The sequence below is a fragment of the Arachis ipaensis genome, chromosome B9 (assembly GCF_059453495.1).
Source record: "Arachis ipaensis isolate K30076 ecotype BB chromosome B9, ASM5945349v1, whole genome shotgun sequence".
Classification (NCBI taxonomy): Eukaryota; Viridiplantae; Streptophyta; class Magnoliopsida; order Fabales; family Fabaceae; genus Arachis; species Arachis ipaensis.
The window spans coordinates 32,908,224-32,927,006 of NC_142444.1; the positions used below are offsets into that span (position 1 = coordinate 32,908,224).

General features: G+C 34.7%; 1 protein-coding gene across 1 annotated transcript; it reads right to left on the minus strand.

Moving 5' to 3' along the window:
- Positions 1 to 12,038: 12,038 nt before the first annotated feature.
- LOC107615345 (protein FAR1-RELATED SEQUENCE 5-like) lies at positions 12,039 to 13,343 on the minus strand. Its single transcript, XM_016317418.1, has 3 exons — positions 13,283 to 13,343; positions 12,727 to 12,785; positions 12,039 to 12,632 (listed from the first exon to the last, which is right to left on the minus strand). The coding sequence occupies exons 1-3, from the start codon at positions 13,341 to 13,343 to the stop codon at positions 12,039 to 12,041; spliced, it is 714 nt and encodes a 237-aa protein (XP_016172904.1).
- Positions 13,344 to 18,783: the final 5,440 nt, after the last annotated feature.

The following is an 18,783-nucleotide window of genomic DNA, read 5'->3' on the forward strand; positions in this document are numbered from 1 at the left end:
CATTTAAGAGAGGTGATGTATTCATATTCACTACTTTAAGGCATAGACACTTAGACACTAGTGATTATGTAATAAAGACACAAACATAGATAAACATAAAGCTCAAAAATCGAAAAACAATAAATTTAAGAACAAGGAATGATTCCACCTTAGTGATGATGACGTTTTCTTCTTGAGGAACCAATGATGTCCTTGAGCTCTTCTATGTCTCTTCCTTGTCTTTGTTGCTCCTCCCTCATAGCTCTTTGATCTTCTCTAATTTCATGGAGGATGATGGAGTGCTCTTGGTGCTCCTATCCTTAGTTGCTCCCAATAATTGTGTGGAGGAAAATGTATCCCCTGAGGTATCTCAGGGATCTCTTGATTTGCAGTCAAATATTCTACCACTGAGCTATAGACCCTTGAGATGAATCTCTCCATCTCCTATGACTCGAAGGTGGAAGCTTTTGTCTTCCCTTTCCTCTTTCTAGAGGTTTCTTTGGCCTTAGGTGCCATCAATAGTTATGGAAAAAAAAAAGCTATGCTTTTACCACACCAAACTTAGAATGTTGCTTGCCCTCGAGCAAAAGAAGAAAGAATAGTAGAAGAAGAAGAAGATATGGAGGAGATGGAGGGATGTGTGTATTCGGCTATATGGGTGGGCTTGGGTGGAAAAGAGATTTTGAATTTTGAAGGTAGGTGGAGTGTATGGATGTGAATGGTGAATGAAAAACAGAAGGGATGACTGTGAATGGAGAGAGAGAGGGTGATATAGGATTATGAGGAGGGAATGTGAGTGGAGGTATGTGGGGATCCTGTGGGGTCCACAGATCCTGAGGTGATCCCGTGGGGTCCATAGATCCTGAGGTGTCAAGGATTTACATCCCTGCACCAATTAGGCATGTAGAATGCCTTTGCATGCATTTCTGGCGTTGAACGCCAGCTTCATGCTTGTTTCTGGCATTCAGTGCCAGCTCCAGGCTCTGTTCTGGCGTTGAACGCCAGCCAGATGCTCCTTACTGGCGTTTAAACGCCAGTAAGTCCTTCCTCTAGGGTGTGATTTTTCTTCTGCTATTTTTTATTCTGTTTTTAATTTTTGGATTTATTTTGTGACTCCACATGATCATGAACCTAATAAAACATGAAAGAACAATAAAAATAAAATTAGATAAATAAAAATTAGGTTGCCTCCCAACAAGCGCTTCTTTAATGTCAATAGCTTGACAGTGGGCTCTCATGGAGCCACACAGGTGATCAGGTCAATTTTATAGATTCCCAACACCAAACTTAGAGTTTGGATGTGGGGATTCAACACCAAATTTAGAGTTTGGCTGAGGCCTCCCAACACCAAACTTAGAGTTTGATTGTGGGGGCCTTGTTTGACTCTGTAGTGAGAGAAGCTTTTCATGCTTCCTCTCCATGGTTACAAAAGGAGAACCTTGAGTTTTAAACACAAGGTAGTCCTCATTCGGTTGAAGGACCAACTCTCCTCTGTCCACATCAATCACAGCTCTTGCTGTGGCTAGGAAGGGTCTTCCAAGGATGATGGATTCATCCTCTTCCTTCCCAGTGTCTAGGATTATGAAATCAGCAGGGATATAAAGGTCTTCAACCTTTACTAACATGTCCTCTACTAGTCCATAAGCCTGTTTTCTTGAGTTGTCTGCCATCTCTAGTGAGATTCTGGCAGCTTGCACCTCAAAGATTCCTAATTTCTCCATTACAAAGAGGGGCATGAGGTTTATCCCTGACCCAAGGTCACATAGAGCCTTCTCAAAGGTCATGGTGCCTATGGTATAAGGTATTAAGAACTTTCCAGGATCCTATTTCTTCTGAGGCAATCTCAGTTGATCCAGATCACTCAGTTCATTGGTGAGCAAGAGAGGTTCATCTTCCCAAGTCTCATTACCAAATAATTTGGCATTTAGCTTCATGATAGCACCAAGGTACTTGGCAACTTGCTCTTCAGTAACATCTTCATTCTCTTCAGAAGAAGAATACTCATCAGAGCTCATGAATGGCATAAGGAGGTTCAATGGAATCTCTATGATCTCTAGATGAGCCTCAGATTCCTTTGGTTCCTCAGAGGAAAACTCCTTATTGATCTCTGGACGTCCCAGGAGGTCTTCCTCACTGGGATTCACGTCCTCCTCCTCTTTTGTGGTTTCGGCCATCATGGTCATTTCAATGGCCTTGCACTCTCCTTTTGGATTTTCTTCTGTATTGCTTGGGAGAGTACTAGGAGGGATTTCAGTGATCCTTTTACTTAGCTGGCCCACTTGTGCTTCCAAATTTCTAATGGAAGACCTTGTTTCATTCATGAAACTTAGAGTGGCCTTAGATAGATCAGAGACTATATTTGCCAAGCTAGATGGATTCTGCTCAGAACTCTCTGTCTTTTGCTGAGTGGATGATGGAAAAGGCTTGCTATTGCTAAACCTGTTTCTTCCACCATTATTAAAGCCTTGTTGAGGCTTTTGTTGATCCTTCCATGAGAGATTTGGGTGATTTCTCCATGAGGGATTATAGGTGTTTCCATAGGGTTCACCCATGTAATTCACCTCTGCTATTGTAGGGTTCTCAAGATCATAAGCTTCTTCCTCAGAAGATGCCTCTTGAGTACTGTTGGATGCAGCTTGCATTCCATTCAGACTCTGAGAAATCATATTGACTTGCTGAGTCAATATTTTATTCTGAGCCAATATGGCATTCAGAGTATCAATTTCAAGAACTCCCTTCTTTTGAGGCGTCCCATTACTCACAGGATTCCTCTCAGAAGTGTACATGAACTGGTTGTTAGCAACCATGTCAATTAGTTCTTGAGCTTCTGCAGGCATTTTCTTTAGGTGAATGGATCCACCTGCAGAAGTATCCAATGACATCTTAGCTAATTTAGTCAGACCATCATAGAATATATCCAGATGGTCCATTCTGAAAGCATGTCAGAAGGACACTTTTTGGTCAGTTGCTTATATTTCTCCCAAGCTTCATAGAGGGATTCACCTTCTTTTTGTCTGAAGGTTTGAACATCCACTCTAAGCTTACTCAGCTTTTGAGGAGGAAAGAACTTGGCTAAGAAAGCCGTGACCAGCTTATCCCAAGAGTTCAGGCTATCTTTGGGTTGAGAGTCCAACCACACTCTAGCTCTGTCTCTTACAGCAAACGGGAAAAGTATAAGCCTGTAGACCTCGGGATCAACCCCATTGGTCTTAACAGTATCACAGATCTGCAAGAATTCAGTTAAGAACTGAAAAGGATCTTCAGATGGAAGTCCATGAAACTTGCAGTTCTGCTGCATCAGAGAAACTAATTGAGGTTTCAGCTCAAAGTTGTTTGCTCCAATGGCAGGGATGGAGATGCTTCTTCCATGTAAATTGGAATTAGGTGTAGTAAAGTTACCAAGCATCCTCCTTGCATTATTATTATTTTCGGCTGCCATCTCCTCTTCCTGTTCGAAAATTCCTGTAAGGTTGTCTCTGGATTGTTGTATTTTAGCTTCTCTTAGTTTCCTTTTTAGAGTCCTTTCAGGTTCAGGATCTGCTTCAACAAGAATGTTCTTGTCCTTGCTCATGCTCATATGACAAAGAAGGGAATAACAAAGAAAATATGGAATCCTCTATGTCACAGTATAGAGATTCCTTTATGTAAATAGAAGAAGAAAAGAATGTAATGTAAAGAAGAGAAGAGAAAAAAAACTCGAACACAGAGAGGGAGGTGGTGTTCGAATTTTTGGATGGGAGAGAAGTGTTAGTAGATGAATAAATAAATAGAAGGAGATGAGAGAGAGAATTTCGAAATTTAATTAAAATAAAAATTAAAATTGAAAGTTAGATTTCGAAAATTAAAGTTGAAATTAAATTAAAATTAAAACAATTAGTTAATTAAAAAGGAATTTTGAAAAAGGAGAGAGGGAATTTTCGAAAATAAGAGAGAGGATTAGTTAGGTAGTTTTGAAAAAGATATGATTGAAACAAAAAGATAAGATTGATTGAAAAAGTTTTGAAATTTGTTTTTGAAAAAGATATGATTGAAATTCAAAAGGATATGATTGAAACAAAAAGATAAGATTTGAAAATCAATTTTAAAAAGATAAGAAGTTAGAAAAGATTTTGAAATTGAATTTGAAAAAGATACAATTGAAATTTTAATTTGAAAAAGATTTGAAAAGAAAATTAAAAAGATTTGATTTTGAAAACTAAAGTTGATTACTTGACTAACAAGAAACAAAAAGATTTGATTTTAAAATTTAAAGATTGAACCTTTCTTAATAAGCAAGTAACAACTTGAAATTTTTCAATCAATCATATTAAATGTTAGTAAAGATTTTGAAGATTAAGAAATAAAATAAGAAAAAGATTTTGAAAATCAAATTTAAAAAGTTTTCGAAAATATGAAGGTAAAATGAAAAAGATTTGATTTTTGAAAAAGATTTTGAAAAGATAGGATTTGTAAATTGAAAATTTGATTTGATTCATAAGAAACAATTAAATTTAAAAACTTTTTGACTAAATCAAATCATATTTTCGAAAATTTTGAGTAAAATAAGGAAAAGATATTTTTTTTTATTTTTGAATTTTTAATGAAGAAAGAGAAAAACATGAAAAAGACTCATAACATAAAAATTATGAATCAAAACACACAATGCATGCAAGAACACTATGAATGTCAAGATGAACACCAAGAACACTTTGAATGTCAAGATGCACATCAAGAACTTATTTTTGAAAAATTTTTAAGAAAAGAAAACATGCAAGACACCAAACTTAAAAAATTTTTATTCTTTAGACATTAATAATTCAAGAATGCATATGAAAAACAAGAGAAGACACAAAACAGGAAAACATCAAGATCAAATAAAAATATGCAATTGACACCAAACTTAAAAATTGACTCAAGACTCAAACAAACAACATAAAATATTTTTGATTTTTATGATTTTATTAATTTTTTTGGATTTTTGTATATTTTTTTCGAAAACATATAGGAAAAAGGAAGTAATGAATTCAAAGTCCTCAATCAAGATTCCAGGAATCATACCAGGTTAGTCTAAAGCTTGATGGCCAGCCAAACTTCAGCATACCATTTTGAAACTTTAGAATTCATTCTTAAAAATTTTAAAATAATTTTCGAAAACAAAGGGAAAAAAATTTTTTTTTTTGAAAGATTTTTGAAGAATTTTTTGAAAATAAAACAAAAAGAAAATTACCTAATCTGCGCAACAAGATGAACCGTCAGTTGTCCAAACTCGAACAATCCCCGACAACGGCGCCAAAAACTTGGTGTGCGAAATCGTGATCATTCCATTCCTTGGTAACGGCGCTAAAAACTCAATACGCACGTTCATGATCTTATATCTGTTTCACAAATTCGTACGACTAACCAGCAAGTGCACTGGGTCGTCCAAGTAATAAACCTTACGTGAGTAAGGGTCGATCCCACGAAGATTGTCGGCTTGAAGCAAGTTATGGTCACCTTGTAAATCTCAGTCAGGTGGATTAAATTGTATTAAGAAATTATAGTGGATGAAAATAAATAAAATATAAAATAGGATAGTGGTACTTATGTAATTCATTGGCGAGAATTTTAGATAAGCGTATAGAGATGCTTTCGTTCCTCTGAACCTCTGCTTTCCTGCTGTCTTCATCCAATCAATCCTACTCCTTTCCATGGCAAGCTGTATGTAGGGCATCACCGTTGTCAATGGCTACATCCCATCCTCCTGTGAAAATGGTCCAATGCGCTGTCACTGCATGGCTAATCATCTGTCGGTTCTCGATCATACTGGAATAGGATTTACTATCCTTTTGCGTCTGTCATTACGCCCAGCACTCGCAAGTTTGAAGCTCGTCACAACCATCCCTTCCCAGATCCTACTCGGAATACCACAAACAAGGTTTAGACTTTTCGAATCTCAGGAATGGCCATCCTTGGGTTCTAACTTATACCACAAAGACACTGCTCGGTCCCATGTATTAGATATCCAAGAGATATCCATTCAATCTAAGGTAGAACGGAAGTGGTTGTCAGGCACGCGCTCATAAGTTGAGAATGATGATGACTGTCACGATCATCACATTCATCATATTGAAGTGCGAATGAATATCTTAGAAGCGGAATAAGTTGAATTGAATAGAAAAACAGTAGTACTTTGCATTAATCCTTGAGGAACAGCAGAGCTCCACACCTTAATCTATGGTGTGTAGAAACTCTACCGTTGAAAATACATAAGTGATAGTGGTTCAGGCATGGCCGAATGGCCAGCCCCCAAAACGTGATCAAAGGATCAGAAGATAATCCCAAGATGTTCCAAAGATATAACTAAGGATGTAAATACAATAGTAAAAAATCCTATTTATACTAAACTAGTTACTAGGGTTTATAGAAATAAGTAATTGATGTAGAAATCCACTTCCGGGGCCCACTTGGTGTGTGCTTGGGCTGAGCATGAAGCTTTCACGTGGAGAGGTCATTTTTGGAGTTGAACGCCAGTTTGTAACGTGTTTCTGGCGTTGAACTTCACTTTGCAACTTATTTCTGGCGCTGAACGCCAGACTGCAACATGGAACTGGCGTTCAATGCCAGTTTGCATCGTCTAAACTCGGGCAAAGTATGGATTATTATATATTGCTGGAAATCCCTAGATGTCTACTTTCCAACGCAATTAGAAGCGCGCCATTTGGAGTTCTGTAGCTCCAGAAAATCCACTTTTAGTGCAGGGAGGTCAGAATCCAACAGCATCTGCAGTCCTTCTTCAACCTCTGAATCTGATTTTTGCTCAGGTCCCTCAATTTTAGCCAGAAATTACCTGAAATTACAGAAAAACACACAAACTCATAGTAAAGTCCAGAAATTTGAATTTTAATTAAAAACTAATAAAAATATACTAAAAACTAACTAAATCATACTAAAAACTATATAAAAACAATGCCAAAAAGCGTATAAATTATCCGCTCATCAACTTTCCAGGTCTTTGATACTTATTGTATGGCTAATGGAATAAGCGTTGAACATCCAGTAGCTCATGTTCACACACAAAATGGGTTAGCAGAATCACTTATTAAATGCTTCCAATTAATTGCTAGACCCTTACTTATGAGAACAAATCTCCCAACCTCAGCTTGGAGGCATGCTATTTTACATGCTGCAGCACTTATTCATTTAAGGCCAACAAGTTACCGTCAGTTCTCTCCTATACAATTAGCTTTTGGCCAGCAGTCAAATGTTTCCCATTTAAGAATATTTGAATGTGCGATATATGTTACCATTGCACCTCCTTCTCGCACCAAAATGGGACCCCAAAGAAAATTAGAGATATATGTTGGATATGATTCTCCCTCTATAGTGAGGTATATTGAGATACAAACTGGAGATGTATTTAAAGCCAGATTTACAAATTGTCATTTTGATGAATCAAAATTTTCAACATTAGGGGGAGAGAATAAACTTCCTAAAAAGGAACTTAATTAGAATGCATCATCCTTGATGCATTTAGATCCTCGATCAGGGCAATGTGAACTAGAAGTTCAAAAGATACACCTTTTCAAAGAATAGCAAATGAATTGCCTGATGCATTTTCTGATACAAAGAGGATAACAAAATCTTATATACTAACAAAAAATGCCCCAATTTGAATTGATGTCCCAGTAGGACAAGTGGCCACTGAAATAAATTCACGCCAGAAGCGTGGTAGACCGGTTAGTTCCAAAGACAAAAATTCTCGAAAAAGAAATTAAAAGAGGTAAATACTATTCCTGTTGAAAAAAGACATAGTAAAGACACCTGCAGTTGTTCAAAATTCTAATATAGTTTTAATGCCAGAAGACGTTCAGGTACCTGAAAATTGTGAAAATGATGAGATCTCGATAAATTATATCTTTACAGGAGAAAAATGAGACCGAAATAAGATAATTGTCAATGAAATATTTGCATATAATGTGACATTAAATATCATGCATGATTGTAAGGATCTTGAGCCAAGAACAGTCGAAGAATATCGACAAAGAAATGATTGGCCAAAATGGAAAGAAGCTATGAAAGTTGAGTTAGACTCACTTGTAAAACGTGAAGTCTTTGGACCTATAGTCCGTACACCAGAAGATGTAAAACCTGTTGGTTATAGATGTGTATTTGTGAGAAAACGAAATGAGAAAAATGAAGTTGTATACTACAAAGCTTGACTTGTAGCACACGGTTTTTCACAAAGGCCCGATATAGATTATGAAGAAACATATTCCCCTGTAGTGGATGCAATAACATTGCGTTATTTGGTTAGTTTATCTGCATACCATAAACTACATATACATTTAATGGATGTGGTAACAGCCTATTTATATGGATCATTAGATTATGATATCTATATGAAAGGTCCTGAAGGACTAAAGATGTCTAAACCATCCAATGAATATTTGTAGGGGTTATACTCAATTAAATTGCAAAGATCTTTATATGGTCTAAAGTAATCTTGACAAATATGCTATAATTGTCTTACTGGGTATCTGGTCAAAAACGGATTTAAGAATGACGATATCTACCCATGTGTTTTTATAAAGAAATATGTATTTGGATTTATTATAATTGCTGTGTATGTTGATGATTTAAATATCATTGGAACTCTTGAAGAGATTCCAACAATTATAAAAACTCTAAAAGGAGAGTTTGAAATGAGAGATATTGGAAAGACTGAATTTTGTCTTGGCCTGCAAATCGAGCATACAAAAAATGGGATCTTTATTCATCAAACAACATACACAGAAAAGATCATGAAGAGATTTTATATAGATAAGTCACATCCATTAAGTACCCCAATGATCGTAAGATCTTTGGATGTGGAAAATGATCAATTCCGTCCTAAAGAAGAAAATGAAGATATCCTTAATCCTAAAGTACCATATCTTAGTGCCATTGGAGCGCTAATGTATCTTGCTAATAATACACGACCTGATATATCATTTGTTGTGAACTTATTAGCAAGGTATAGTTCCTCTCCAACCAGAAGACATTGGAATGAAATCAAACAAATCTTTCGATATCTTCATGGAACAGTTGATATGGGATTGTCCTATCCATATGGATCCAAGTCGCAACTAGCTGGCTATGTAGATACAAGATACTTGTCTGATCCATACAAAGGGAGATCTCAAACAGGATATCTATTCACATATGGTGGTACAGCTATATCATGGAGGTCTACGAAATAGACGATTGCAGCAACATCCTCTAATCATGCTGAAATACTAGCAATACATGAAGTTAGTCACGAGTGTTTTTGGCTCAAGAGTCTGATCCAATATATTCTGTCATCATGTGGACTGATTGATCAGAAGATAGCTCCAACTGTTCTGTTTGAAGATAATACAGCATGCATTGCGCAACTTAAGAGTGGATACATCAAAGGTGATAGAATAAAAAATATTTCTCCCAAATTCTTCTTCACTCATGATCTTCAAAATCAAGGGACAATTGATGTCCAGCAGATCTGCTCAAGTGATAATTTGGCATATTTATTTACAAAGTCACTCCCAAAATCCTGTTTTGAAAGATTGGTATATCAGATTGGGATGCGTCGATTTTGAGATATTAAATAATGGTGACAAGAGGGGGAGGCTGTACTATTTTTTCCTTGGTCAGATTTTTTTCCCATTGGGTTTTTCTTGACAAGGATTTTAATGAGGCAGTCCCCATCATAAAGAATATTGTACTCTTTTTTCTTCACTAAATTTTTTTCCATTGAGTTTTCTTTAGTAAGGTTTTAATAAGGCATTTTCATAATGGTCATCCATGGGGGAGTGTTACAATATGGATGACAACCAACCCTTCATCCAATTAAAGATACTTGGATAGTACAAATCTTTAATATAGACTGTGCCATCCTTTCCGAAGCTTGAAAAAGTTAATCTTATACAAGTATAAATAGGAGGCATAGTCAAAAGTAATATACACAACACAATCAATAAAATCTTCTCTCTCTCTTTCTTATATTATTAAACACTATTCTTTCTCTCTCTTTTATATATGCTACTATATATTGGTAATATATATAATTTATATTATATTGAGATATTAATTGTGGTGAATATTAATACTAGAGTCTTCTACTATACTTCTTTATTTTACAACAGAATCATGTGGGCTCGCTTATTATATAACACAGGATAGCCGCGAGTTGATCGCCTACGTGGAAATATCTCAGCTTTTAGAGTTTTCTTAAAAAAAAATTATTCACTTCAATGTGATGGTTGGAGACTGATGTATGTTTCTCATTTTCATAGTACTTATAGTTAGTACAACTTTGGTTTCTTCTCTCTATACGAATTCATCGTCGGTGGTGGTTGTGACGATGACAGATGCTTCTGGTTTGCACAATTGTTATTTTTGGTACACGCTATGATTTACTTCTCTACTATTCTGCATCATCGATAAGGTGGCTCTGCTCCTCTGAAATTTTATCTCATAATCCTGTGTTTTTGGCTTGCCATGTTATTTAATTCTTCTTATTTTTGTTCAATTTTGTGTTTCAAGGGAAATAAAAAATTTAGGGTTCTTGTTCAACAGATTATTTGGCTCGTTTCTTGGGAAAAATACAAATCTTTCGTATTTATTCTCAATTAATTACTATAATTACTTATTATGGTAGGTTGTCTCTGTGATGCTTAGTTTTTTGATCTCATAACCCTGTGTTTATGGTTTACCATGGTATTTACTCTTTTTTATTTTCGTCCAATTTTGTGTTTCAAGAAAAATCAATTGGGTATTTAGAGTTCTTGTTCAACAGATTTTTTGCCCCATTTCTTAGGGGCAATAAAAATCTTTTGTATTTGTTCTCAATTAATTACTATGATTACTTATTATGGTAGGTTGTCTTTATGATGTTTAGTTCTTTGATTTTCATATCATTTGTATCTTCTTTTTGTTTTCTTGAATACGGTGCCATATTGTCAGTATGCTTAATGCTGGTTTTGGTCATCATGAGGTGATTCTTTCTTTTTATATTTTCAAGGCAAGGAGTTTCTACCTACTACTTGAATAGACATGATTTCTATTCAGTTTAGTTTCTGGGTCGTGAATGAATTGCTTTCTCATTTCTTATAATATGTTTATTTTCATATCCTCTTTGATAAGATAGTTTCCTAGAAATTTCATATATCAGTCAATCTTCCTTTCTTGTTTGCATGTGTTTTTGTGCATTATTTTTTATCAACTCTTAGGATCTTCTTTTACATGGTTAACTTTTATTTATCGAGATCTTTTGTAGGGTATGTTGTAGCTTACTTTTATTGGATAGAATATTAGTAAGGTTATTGATGGGTATTGTTATACAGGAATTTCTATGTATATAATTTTTTTATCTTTTCTAAAAATTTCTGGGTAGTTATTCTTATTATTAGACATTTCTCATTGTTCTTTCTCCTTAATGTTTTAGTCTTCTGTTTCCTGTTTGTTGTTTAGCTCATTTTTTAGTTATTATTGTTCTATAATTTTCATATAGATTAATTATGTGTTTCCTCTTCTTTCATTCATTTTCTTTCAATTTTTGAATTTAACCATATCAACTCATTCATAACTTAAATTATATTATACTATGTAGTATGTCAGCAATTATTATCAAATCAATAGACTCTGAATTTGGTGATAGTTAGTGGGTGTCAACTTCATGATTTAATTCCAATTAGAGATGGTTTTTCTTTTTTCTTTCAGTATGTGTTCTGTTTTTGTAGATTGTATTTCTTTTTATTTGAAGACTTCTTTTAAGGGTTATGTATAGCCACATATGTTTACAATATTATAACTTGTTTTTCCTCCATCATCTTTTTTTTTAATTCAAATTTCAACTTCTTCTTTCAATTTGTCTATAAAAGGAGAGTGCAATTGAGTATGTTGTGTATAAGTTCCTTTACGTTATACATTATCTGCAGTGTTTATCTTTTTTAGCCTATTCTTATTGACCCTACGAGCGCACTACAAATGACCCTGCACCTTGTATCAACCCAAAGTGGACTCCTGAACTTGTAATTATCGTCAATATTTATTGCATAAAAGAAGTTTGGATTGATCTTTTTCATTCACATGAAGTAATTCAAAATCTCCTTAACATCTGCATTGATATCAGTAGACCGGAGTTTGGTTGTAATGTAATTTCTCACATCCTTTTCTGAGTAACCCAGGTTAGACAACTCACCAACCTCATTAGCCAATGGTAGGTATGTCTTATTGGGTCGTATGCCAATCTCATCATTATCCTCAATCACACACTTAGCATGCATGATCAGCTCTCTATACTCATGGTAGTGCACTGCCATTTTAGGACAACATGGATGCGAATGCCCCAATTCTACCTTCAACAACACCTGATCTTCTTTCTCTCTATCAAACTTCGCATATATCCTTGCTCTGTATCCCATGGCTGCAATCGTGTTCTTCCGTGTTGCTGCTTTCACACAAGACTCGCAAAAACCCTCCCGATTACAATGAATAGATTGGTTAATTGGTTTCTTGAATTCCTTTGTTATGCTGTTAAATATTGTGGTCTTAATCTTACTTACGAAACTGACTTTCTTTGCATACGTCGCATAAAATTCCAATGCCAGTTGCAAAGAATCAAACTGCAATCCAACTCTTGGTATTTTCTCTTCACGAAGACCACTGTAATCCGGTAACTGTATATAAATTCACAACAAACATCGCTCAATGCCACATATGATTAATAGTGAATTCTAAAATCTAGTTATTATTAAATCAACAATAAATTACAATTTGAACCTCATGACTCAGTTCTGTCACATCATTTTCTAGCTCAATAACGTCCGTAACTTCCACAACATGCAATCAAACACAAACAAACAAAACCAAAACAAAGAAACCAATTGAGATATCATACTGTGAAGTAAATATCAGGAAAATAAACAACCAGTCAATGACAAAAAAAATTCACATAAACACACAAGATTTTTTATTTTTTAAATTCCAAAATGTTAACATAAGATCAAAATTTTTGTTTATTTAACATGTACAAGGATTTTCTTAAAACAAAAAAAAATTATTATTGTTTTTTTTCTTTCATTGGAATTATTTTGACTCTCAAGTTACATTAACCAATGTACTCCAAAAAACAATAGGCATATACAACAAATTCGCATAAAATATACAAGAATAATCCATTTGCATTAAGAAATAAACATCTATATGCAAACAAAACTTTCACCGCATATCTTCTCATCCTATTGAGCTTAATTAATGCTTAAATCCACAATGTTGCCATCTAATTGATTAAAATGATCATTGATGTAGGAGCATGGGGCATTAGAACCTCCTTCACCCATTGATGACTCCATCAAAAGTACCAATAGCATGCCTTCAACACCAACCATGGTAATGAGCTTGGGATAGCAACAGTGGTGCCTCCCTCAATGATCACGAGACAACAGCTGCAGCAGTGGTTCTCGTGTCATGAATCAGAGCGACAGAGGAAGCACAGGAACGTGAATGAAACGCACGGGGTGCGGCGTTCTGCTGCGTTTGCACGGGGTGCAGGGAACAGCGACATTCTCAGAAAGAAAGACACCTCTCCACAAAGCTGTCTCCGACGATGATGGTGAGTTGTGGATGTGGACCGGAGAGAGATTGTGTAGGCTATGCGGCAAACATTGGAAATGAAGTTATGGTGGGATTGGGATTACCCGTACTTAGTGTGAATGTGTTTATGTGCTAATTCTAATTTTGATTTTACCTTCTTTCTTTAATCTTTTGTTTACGTTGTTTATTATATGCGTTGTTCTCTTATACTTTCTGATCTCAAAAAAATATAATCCAAGCTTCGCTTTACCTCCTTGATAACATTCTTCCCTGATGGATTACCATGTGTTCATAACACGCAGCGAATGAAAAGAAGGTAATTCTAAAGATCTATTTTGTGCTTAAATTTTATTCTAGAAATATATAGATTAGATCTAAATACCTTTAGATACTTTAGTAAAAATTTTATTCTTCGATTGTACGAAGACTCTATGTGTATCCACACCGAGACCAATCTTTGCTGTCAACTCCTTGACCAATGGACATCTGATTTAAATTGAGAAACCTCTTGCAACTCTTTGTACACCATAAAATTCTTCTCCAAGAATCAGGCTCACGTGCGTTTATGTGTGTAGAGGTAAAGGAATAAAATCCTTATGTTTTATTCTCATCTCCGTCACCTTCCTTTACTTTTGGCATACATATATATAGTATGAGATTTGTTACTGATTTTAAATTTGAATCTCAATTCAAATTTAAATCATATCTTAAAATTCTAAATCTGAATCCTTCAAATTTATGAATCATATCATAACTCAATTTGAAACAGAATCAGTTAGGATCTCATCCAAATTTAGAATTCAAATTTAGAAATAGAATAACTAATTATTCTCAAATCTCATTTAATATTCTCAATTATCATACTATTATTATATTCGTGGTGCTAGCAAAAAAATATAATAATATTCCATCTGAATTAATATAATTATTTATTTGATCAAATCAAAATAATAATTAAATAATTCTACAGCAAAGATTAGAACACTCGTTAGTGTGTGACTCCATAGGTTCAATACTAAGCAGGTAGTAAATTAGTCATACTAAATTTACTAATCAAGGTTGGCGTCTAGCAACACTCCTTAACGACCCGATAGTATGAAGTAATATATTTTTACTAAGAACCTTAGAAGAACAAAGTATAATTCCTTCCATCTTTCCAGCTCTTGGTTAACCCTTAGAGTATAGTTTAATTGTCAAACTCTAACTTGTTACCATTATTATAATGAACTGTGAATGACCTAAGAAACTCATTTCTTCATTCATTCAATCCCCTTGGCCAAGGTTTTATTCATCTCAGTCATTATAATCATAGAGCTCAAACTCTTTACCGAGAGTTGACGGATTCCTTATTGACTAATCATTAATTCTACAAGTATTTAAATCATACCCAATATCCATTCAACTAGCACCCTAGGGTATTAGGTATCTGGAATCAAAGTATAATAAATACATTGTTAATTACTATGACAGTCACAGGTCAAAGGAAACTCTATTACTATGTTCATCTTGAGAATATCCTATTGACAAATATACGATAATTATAACCATTAGGAATTCTCAGAGTGAGTCAGTTCAATGATCATATCTCTATATGTACCATCTATATATATAATTTAATAAATGAGATCTATTAATCTTCATCCAATGAAGACCATTATATATATATTGATCTTTCCGGATTATTAATGTCCTTTTTAATAATCCTATGACCAAGAACAATTTAGATTAAATTATAAAAGATTTATCTTTCAATATTATGATCATTATCACAATGATAAATCTCTAAATTTAATCAAGAACCTTATTATATTAACATTTTAATATAATAACAATAATAAATTATTTAACATATAATTGATTGAATTGTGGTCATACTCCTTATTCCCAACATTCCCATCCAATCTGAATTCCAATCCTTTAACACGACACCCCATATCTCCCGTGATAAACCACATGAAAAAAAAAAGATGATAAACTGATTCAATAAGACAGTCACACAGAACACAATTTGTCATAGAGTAATAAATGATACCACATCTACTTTCTTTATTTCTAGTGTTTCATTTCTCAAGTGTTACCAATCAAGTCAATAATTTTACTCGTGGAGGAACCATACCTTTCTGTAAAATTTTCGCATATGTCTCCATCTCTTTTTTTTTTGTTTTTTTTTTCTTGTAATGCCAAAAGTTATCCCAAACAATGCATCATCCGTTTTGACAATAGTCTGGCCTAATATTATACCATTATTAACGTTGATCACTTATTTTTAAATACAAAATTATTAAACACTTAATTAACAAACTCAGCTTTGTAAATCCTATACGGTTGCAACCATTGTCCCTCTAAAAGTACGCATGTGAAGTCCAATATAGTTACATTCACTACAGCAGATGCGGAGCTTAGCAGCGGAGAAACAACAGCCCTAGCCAAAAACGCCGCTAGTTTAGAAGATCCCGGCAGAGATCCGCGGCAGTCTGGCAGGTACCGCTAAACCTCCCTGGATATCGGCCGTGTAATCCGAACCGCTTCGAATTTGGTGTATATATCTTCAACTAACCATCCTGATTTCATTTAACCTCTTGGCGCGAATGAAAGCACGAGCAGAGGTGCGAAGAGCACCCAACCTCCCTCTGGCGCAACCTACCCGCGAGTACACCCAGAAACTCCGCTAGGTGAGTTTCAATTCCTTAATTCAATTCCCCCTTTTACTTTACTGCCATTAATTGAAACCCCCCTCCCCCCAAATTTGCAGAAACCCGTCACTTCATTTTGGTAGCGCGCCAAACACGAGCGGGAGCAGAGCCGCGTACCATCTGCTCCACCCGGCGCTTCCGTGTTCGCCGTCGAATCGCGCGGCGGCCAACCGTGGTTCCATCACCGGCGACGAAGTTGAGCATCTCATCGGTAGTGCGTGAAACCCCGACACCGTCCTCCACCGTGCGCGAATCCTAGCTATCGCTGCCTCCCCCTTTCAGCGGTTTGTTCTTCCACATTGAGCTTTTCTTCTGGTTTACATTATTGGTTCAGAGTTCTGAACATGTATTTGTCTATATCTTCTATAAATTGTGGCTAATTGAAGCAGTTTCGAGTTAGGGATTTCATTCAGTGCGATTAATTAGCAGATTGCAAGTTTATCTTCAAAAAGATAACAAATATTAGAGTATAATACCTCTGTTCATTGGTTTGATTTAATTATACGGATTCTTTGATGCTCATTTGATTGTTCATTGTTGCTTTATTCCTCCCCTTTCTCTTACGATCGATCATCAAATTTATATTGCCTTCTTAAACCGGCTGCAATTAGTTGTACTTGAAGGGTAATCGTGTGAGTTGGATTGAATCAAGCAATATTTTGGATGAGAGAAAAGAAAACCCCATTAGCCTTTGAACCATCACTGAACCCCCTCCCTGTGCATGCTGCTTTTAAACTGTGAAATTAAATAAACTAATCTAGTTACAAGGTTTTGGGCTAATCCTGATATATAGATGCAAAGTGGTTGTCATCATTCCTTTTAGGTGCGTGTACAGAACTGGAAATATGTACAAACGCTACAGTTTTCATGATGATCTCCATTGTGCTCTTTGCATTCTATTCTGCATCTATGGTCTGCCTCTAAGCTTGGAAATTTGAATCCACTATGATAAATTTTATTTAGTAATATTGCATCCATTCATCTTTTGCATATGTGAGTAGTGGAATTGATCATTCTCCTAGTTAGGAAAGGGTTATGTAAGAAGGATTTGATCCTGATGTAACCATAATATTGTCTATGTGTTATAACCAATACTTACCTGCATTGACAACGTCTCACCACTGCATCTTTTGCCTATTATTAGTAATATTAAATTGGAATAAGCAATATTATGTGAGTTTTGAAAAATGTTGGATAACTGATAATATAGTATATTTGGTGACATTCTAATTTCCAAAAACTCTGACTAATGAATTAACTGTTGAGATCAAGAGGAGTTACTAAGTTATAACAAACATATAGATACATGAGTCTTTATTCCATTTTTAGTTGGACTGATTGGTACTTGTTATGTTCAACAGATTTCAACAGAATAATTAAAACATTTATTCATTTATTATATATTTCTCTGCCTGTGCCTGGACGGAAGAATGAACGAGCTAAGTTTTATCTAGCTGTGGTCTATAGAAATACTCCATGTTATGTCAGTCGTTGATTCATATACTCAGACATAGCTGCTGGTTTCACCCTACATTTTTATGCTGTCTCATTTTGTCTGCTGTTATGCCATAATACAAGCTGCAAGGCCTAGTTTCTACTATATATTATTATAAAAGGAAACAAATCAGAGAGAGATAGAGAGGGGGCAGATAAATCAGAATATATATGATAGTCTCTTTATGTTTACATGTCACTAGAAGAGAAGCAATTGTTAATCACATATTATTTCATATATGTCTCCTATGAATGGATGATTGACCATTCTTTTAGTTTATATATTAAATAAATTAAAACAGTATGTAACTATGTATACATAACGATTAATCAACGAGGATAAAATGCACTTAGAGTTTTTAAGTAATAGTAATAGTAGGAAGTGAAATTTGAGTTAATAAATATCAATTAGAGATATAATTATTTATGTTCTTATTTTAATTAGTTTAATTTTTTTAAAAAAAATAATTAGAGGTTTCCTTTGTATTATTATTTATGTGAAACTTGAAATTAGTACTTAATTAGTTTCCGCAGTTAGCTAGCTTGGCTGGTTTATATACTAATTATTGATAGAGAACTTGGTTTACATAAGATAGGATTTTGGTCAATTTTCCAAGTATGAAAAACAATGGAGATATTATATATGGACTCTGCGTGTTTACTTATAAAGTTTCATTTTTTTTAGAATTCTTAGTTACTAAGTTTAGCTTTTGTGCTTTGTTAATCACATTTTTATTTCCTCTTGCTCTGTTTAAGACCTTAGCACAAAAAAAAAGTGCTCTGTTCAAGACCTTACTGAGTTTCTCTTTTTTGTTACTTCATTGACCGAGTTTGTTCCCTAAAATTGTGTTGGGATTCTAGCACTTATTATTTTTCAAATTGGTTCATGATTACTTTGATTTGTACTATTTGGTTCGCTTTAGTATTAATCTTTGTTTTGGTAATATAAAATGACTAGTAGAGATGTTTATGTAGCCTTAAAATAAGTTGATAGTGAGGAACTTTTGAGGGGTTGGTCTAAAAATAACACAGCAAGATGTATATAATA

Excerpts from the sequence above, each read along its gene's own strand:
- LOC107615345 (XM_016317418.1), bottom strand. The coding sequence starts at position 13,343 with ATGGTTGGTGTTGAAGGCATGCTATTGGTACTTTTGATGGAGTCATCA. Across the intron at positions 12,786-13,282 it reads GTCATCAATGGGTGAAGGAG|TTACGGACGTTATTGAGCTA; the intron begins GTTCTAATGCCC and ends ATGTTGTGGAAG. Across the intron at positions 12,633-12,726 it reads TGAGTCATGAGGTTCAAATT|TTACCGGATTACAGTGGTCT; the intron begins GTAATTTATTGT and ends ATTTATATACAG.